Genomic DNA, 6,238 nt, shown 5'->3' on the forward strand with positions numbered 1-6,238 from the left:
TAGGAAATAGCAATCCAATCAGTTCTAGATGGACGAATTAAAGTCCTGTCCTGCCTTTTTTTCATTTCACTCGGATATACATCACCATGGGGAAAATAAGACAATCGCTACTTCCATTTCATAGCGACTTTAATGCCTCTGAATGACCTACAACGATATACATTTTTGTGTTATTGTATACTGAAGCCGATGAAAGACCACAGATCGGCAGAGGGCAAAATGTTTTATTTTTTTATTAGTAGTATTAAAGTCTTGATATAATACAGCAAGAAACCAATGTATTTTTTTTATGCATTCATTAACATACTGTTTCCAAAAACCAGACATTTATAAATATAATAAATATGATTTACGTGTGTTCCACGAAAGATGTTGTTAGACATTTAGACAGTTTCATCAGACATGCGTGTTGCATTCTAGCATGTGTTATTATGATCTTCTGTTCTTCTTGTATTTAGCAATGATCAATCCAATTCAAGCCAAATACATTATTAATGGAGAGGATGGCATGCATGCTATAGTATTGGTAGTAGTACAACATGCATGTGTATTGCCAGCCTAATTTGATGTATGCAAATGTGTCAAAGTACATTCTTACTTTTCACACCAAATGCAAAGATTCATTGCCAGTTTAAATTATCGGTTGTCAAGATACATTTTTATTTCACAGTTAAAATAGACGTTACATGTGCAAAATGTTGATTAGTATGTAATATAGTTTTAATATTGATTTTCTCTATGCTTAAATGTGTTGTTTTAGCATTACAATGGCGGCACAATTACATTACACCATAGATTTAAAAAAATTACACAGATTCAAATCACAGAACATATAATTCTCAGTAAGAGGGGAAAATGTATTTCTACATTTCTTTTTACTTGGCATTGTAGGTGTCACCTAGCCCATGACCAACAAAAATTGGCCAGCCAGACAATGTCAGAACTTTCAAATTATACATGTTTTTATTGTTGCAAAAAGGTATGTTAAAGGAAAACACCACCGCTTTTCAATATTTTACTATGTTCTTCCCTTAACTTAGATGAATAATACATACCTATTTTTTTTCAATGTGTGCACTTTTAATCTTTGTACAGCGTCTCGTGAATGTGTTAGCATAGCCTAGTCCCATTCATGCCTATGGCTTCAAAAAGGGATTCATTTAGAAGCCACCAAACACTTGCATGTTTTCCCTTTTTAAAGACTGTTACATGAGTAGTTAAATGAGTGAGTATGGTGACACAAAATAAAACCATAGGAGTGAATGGGGCTATGGGGGTATGTATTAATTCATCTAAGTTAAGAACATAGTAAAATATTGAAAAACGGTGGTGTTTTCCTTTAAGGAGTTAGTAGACTTTGAATAATTTATAGCACATACAGGACTGTACAAAGATCCCGTACCAGACAGCAGAAGGCGCCAGGACGGATCCGGCCCTGATATGGGCCGAAGCCCCAGAGTCGTCTGCTGAGCTCTACTGGTTTCATCCGTCGTCCTCATGTTCTCTTGTGCAGACTATGCTACACGCGGCTATAAACACGAATGACATTTTTACAGTTTGGACAGCTGTGCTTTACATCCTTGCACGAGTCCACGCAGAACGGGATACAACAGCAAAGCCAGCACCTGTGAGAACACGGCAGACAAGATCCATCAGCATACTGTATATGAACAAATCTGTAAATCTGTTTATCTCCATTAATGCTCTGTGTTTATCTTGGGTCTTGAGTTATTAAGCTTACGCAAAGATAGCAAGGGTTCCACAGATTAACCATGTGAGCAAACCACTGGAATGTTCAATTTCCGTGACGACATCCTGATGGCATAGAGGACAGGTAATGCGACCCGGGACATCGGTGAGGGTGGACATCACCACCACCTGCGTAACTAAAGTGCATGCATCTGTTAAAACTGAACAAATATGAATACAATAGCCAGTGCAAATTAGACATTGATACCACCTGCTGTCTGTGTGCATTTATAACGCTCCTCTTCTGTTTTACATCATTTTACAACTAATGTTTGAAAATGTGTTTACCATGTTTTTATCACTGTATTGTTAATACAACGGGTTATGATTGTGAACAGCATTTGACGTCATGTATTGTGATGAAGCTGTGAAATTTGTACTGTTTTTAATTTTACATTCATATAACCAATCCCATTGTTAATCCATTAAGCCATACATGTGTTTAAAGTTGGGGTACCCTTTAAGACAACTAATACAGTATATGGTATATTATCTGGTGCAGTTCTTTGGTTCTGAGCACTCACCTACAGGAACTGCCATGGGCTGGACATTAGTGGGCGGAGCTCCAAATCCATATGGAGGTGGAGGGGGGTAGGGTGACGGATCTGTAAAAGAATAAGATTGGGTTCACTGAAAAGATCAAAGCAGCTCTACAGAAGCTCAAATAGATCTCTTGCCACCACATGGGCCTATATGTATATGGGGGATAATGTTTTTCTATTGAAAGTTGCAGAACCTTGTATTCGAATCACACTGGTCATTGTCAGCTAGTTTTATTTCTCTTTTTACTGTAGCTTTACATAGTTCAACAGCTTCCAACAGCTGCATTAAGATGTTTTAGAACAATTTGAGTTAAAGGGGTCATATTATGAGATTTTTTTTATGTAAAATAAGTCTTTGGTGTCCTCAGAGTTCTTATGTGAGTTTTAGCTCATGCTAAATAATTTTAGCATGTTAAATGGCAATTTTTGAGCAAAAATGTGCTGTTTTGGGGTGTGTCCTTTAAAATGCAAAAGAGCTGATGAAATGCAAACACTGATTGCAATGATGATTTTGTTGTAATTGAAACTCAATTGTGCTGTAAATTATTCTCTTTCTCTCTGCACTAAATGGCAGTGCTGTGGTTAGATGTGCAGATAAAGGGGTGGTATAATTGTAATTGGCTTTGGTATCTACATCACAAAACAGGTGAACTCTGAATGACCAAATTTTTCACGTGCTTGCAAAGAAAGTTACTGTTGATTCAAGCACTGGGGACCCAATTATGGCACTTAAACAACGAAAAAGTCAAATTTTTACACTATGACCACTTTAAAGGAACAGTATGTAAGAAATTTATATCAATTAATCATAAAATGTCCCTGATATGTCACTAGACATTAAGAAATAATTTTCATTTCAAATACTTATATCACTGACAACAGTGGTCTGGCCAGGATGTTGTCATTTAAAAAGTGGAGTTGCAGCCCTCAACTGATGTTTATGTTGTCATGTTGTGTATTGACCACCAGTTGTATGATTGCAGTACCAGTTTTAGCCACTAGTTTTGTTATTGCAATACCAGTTTTGGCCACAATCCTACGTACTGTTCCTTTAACTAACTTTACTAAACACCATTAAAAATAAAGGTGCATCATGATGCTATAGAAGAACCATTTTTGGCTGAAGGGTTCCATTAAGAACCTTAAATATCTGAAGATTCTTTCTGTTTCACAAAAGCTTCCTTGTAGTAACCAGAAATGTTTTTTTTCTGTGGCATCGCTGTGAAGTACCTTTTAAGCACCTTTATTTCTAAGATTGTAAAGTATTTTATTTCTCGCCCTTTGAAGTCATAAAGGACAATCTGAGACCATAGCACACGCAGTGTTTGTTTTCCAGGGACTGTGTATCCCATTGATCGACATCTTACTTCCTGATTTCTTTTTACATGGACCTTGCACCGTTGTTCCACTAAGCCATGTTCTTTGGCAATTTGTATCTGTTACTAATGCTTTGTATCTGTCACATTTTCCATTAGACCAGATGTTTTAACGGGTTCGCAAACATTTTAACATTGTAAGTTGATTGCTATCAGTGAGTTCTGATGAGTAATCTTGTTTATGAGATAGAGGCAGAGCACAGGTTTACCTGTTTGAGCCGTGTAAGCTCCCTGGTGTCCGGGGAAGTTCATGCCCGTTTGAGTCACCTGAGGACCGGGATATGGAGGTGGATTGGATTCTTTCTCCATCATCAAACCCTAGAACATGATCAAATTAAAAGTGGATGTGCGTTGCTCTGGTTTCTAAATTTTTGTGTAAACAACAGTACTGTTTTGAATTCAAATTAGCATTAGATATACATGTATGTACTCAATATTTTACCACAGCTCACTTTTCATATCAAACACATTAATATTAAAATATTAAAAATAAAGACACATACAACACATACCTGGGATTTCCTTTATTCAGAACTGTAACTGTAGTTTATAAAATGAGAGGATGTGTGCAGCAGAATATTGAGAAGTATGATGTGGGTGTGACTTACAATTATAAGACCAGAGCAGAAAGGAGGTCTAGGTGTCGTAAATGTGGGCATTAAACTGAGAATGTAACACTGTGGGCAGGGTTATCTAGTTTCTCAGTTACAAGAAATGTTGACCAAGGTCCTGTTTTTTCATGACAGAGAGAACGAATGAGTAGCATTTAGTTTAATTTCGTTTAGTAGAGTAACTTTTTTGTGTTAGGGTTAACCAAATAGCAAGCAACCATTGAAACAATGTTAAAAAATGTTGTTTTGTCAATGGTAATCCCATATAATCCATATCACGTTTGCACCCTTCATTAACAATGAAACAAATATTAATATATTAATATACCACCATTATGGTGTTTAATGTTTGCTTTAGTTAAGCAATTCTTATAATTGTTTCAATGGTTGCTTGCCATCTGGGAAAGTGCTTTCAGAACCACCTTATGGTTATATTTTACATTGATTTTAAATGACACTGTTGTGTATGTCTAAATAAGTAAAACTAATTGTGCTTAACAAATTTTTATAGGCTTAGTTTAGTATTTTAGGTTGTAATGATTTCTTTATAATTTTATTTTATTAATGTGTACATTATACACAATTTCTGTTTTTAGACAAATTTTAATCTTATCAGCAAGCTAGGAAGTGTTTCTCTCTTGTTCTTCTGGGTGACCCCCACACACTTTTGTCTTGTAGATGGGTCATAACTCACACAATTGCTCCATCAGTTTATACTCATAAATCATAAAGAGTTAATGTGAGACAGTGTTAACACAATGAAACTAGATTTCAGTTTTATTTTTTCACTTCCTTTTCACAGTAGTAGTCAGACATTAACAATATGAAGCAACATGATGATAATTCAAAGTATAGAAAGAGGAAGCATGCAGCAGAAAGGGTCACCATCATGAGTAAACATGCCATGTTCCTCATTGTTAAACATACTATGCTGCAATACCTTTTATGTTTCTCATTAAGATATATAAACTCAACGACACCTGCCCATTAAACAGAAGGTCTAAGGTTTATAGCCTTAGTTTTCTATTTACTGAAGCTCCACCCTCTCTCCATCATCTCATTACATACAGTATGTGACGTCTCATTCACAAAAAGCAAAATTAAACATCCGACATCACTGTACAGCATGTAATCATGCACTGTCAGAAAATAATGGTGAAAAATGCATGGTCCTTAGCTGTCCCTGTCTGTACCCTTTTAAAAGTACACCCTTGCACCTATAGAGTTTGTATTAGTACCTCAGAGGTACATATCAAAAAGTGCATTTTAGACTTAGTTCCTTAAAGGCACATGCTGATACCAAATGTATACCTGCACCTAAATGGAACATATAAGGACCTTTTGGTAGGATTACACTATTTGGGAGCTGCCTTTTGTTTTTGTAAAGGGATATTACAAAACAGGTTGACATGATGTAGTGATGTTAAGGATACTTGGGTAATATTGGGCTTAATCAGAGCCCATTTGCATTTATGAATGTAAAACCTTATAAAATAATACGATTTAAAAAATATATGATCTTTAAAGAAGTTGTTTTCTTCATAAAAGAAAACAATATTTTTCTGTATTTTGATTCTGATTTATTTTGAAACATTGAAAGGACTTTCAAATCGTAAAGCTACCAAGACTATGGCATATTACAATGTGTTAAATTCCTCATTTTTAAAGAATTGTCTTATATACCCTCTTTATTTTGTATTTTGTAGAATCTCTTTTTTATTTATTTATTTATTTTTTTCTTCTTTAAATTGTAATCTTTTTACTTTAAATGTAATTTGTAATCCCTTTACTACTGTTTGCTAATGTTGCTGCATGATGCTTTGATTGTACAATCTTTATTATACAAATAAAGCAAGGACACTTGGGAAACTCCTATGAAGTAATAGGAATAAAGAAGAAAAATACATGCTTTAGTAGGCTTCTTTAGTAGTAAAAAACGTAACATGATTTTGATTTTTAA

The 6,238-nt window shown here is 35.0% G+C and overlaps 1 protein-coding gene across 2 annotated transcripts; it reads right to left on the minus strand.

Moving 5' to 3' along the window:
- Positions 1-636: 636 nt before the first annotated feature.
- On the minus strand, positions 637-4,324 carry LOC129443953 (lipopolysaccharide-induced tumor necrosis factor-alpha factor homolog). 2 transcript variants are annotated; one of them, XM_073860200.1, is made up of 5 exons: positions 4,276-4,324; positions 3,877-3,985; positions 2,274-2,354; positions 1,742-1,886; positions 637-1,625 (listed from the first exon to the last, which is right to left on the minus strand). In XM_073860200.1, the coding sequence occupies exons 2-5, from the start codon at positions 3,977-3,979 to the stop codon at positions 1,520-1,522; spliced, it is 435 nt and encodes a 144-aa protein (XP_073716301.1). In that variant the 5' UTR covers positions 3,980-3,985; positions 4,276-4,324; the 3' UTR covers positions 637-1,519. The 2 variants fall into 2 exon arrangements, with proteins under 2 accessions (XP_073716301.1, XP_055060222.1); XM_055204247.2 differs by having other exon boundaries at positions 4,180-4,314.
- Between the last annotated feature and the right edge of the window lie 1,914 nt (positions 4,325-6,238).

This window comes from Misgurnus anguillicaudatus, chromosome 3 (assembly GCF_027580225.2).
Source record: "Misgurnus anguillicaudatus chromosome 3, ASM2758022v2, whole genome shotgun sequence".
NCBI classification, from domain to species: domain Eukaryota; kingdom Metazoa; phylum Chordata; class Actinopteri; order Cypriniformes; family Cobitidae; genus Misgurnus; species Misgurnus anguillicaudatus.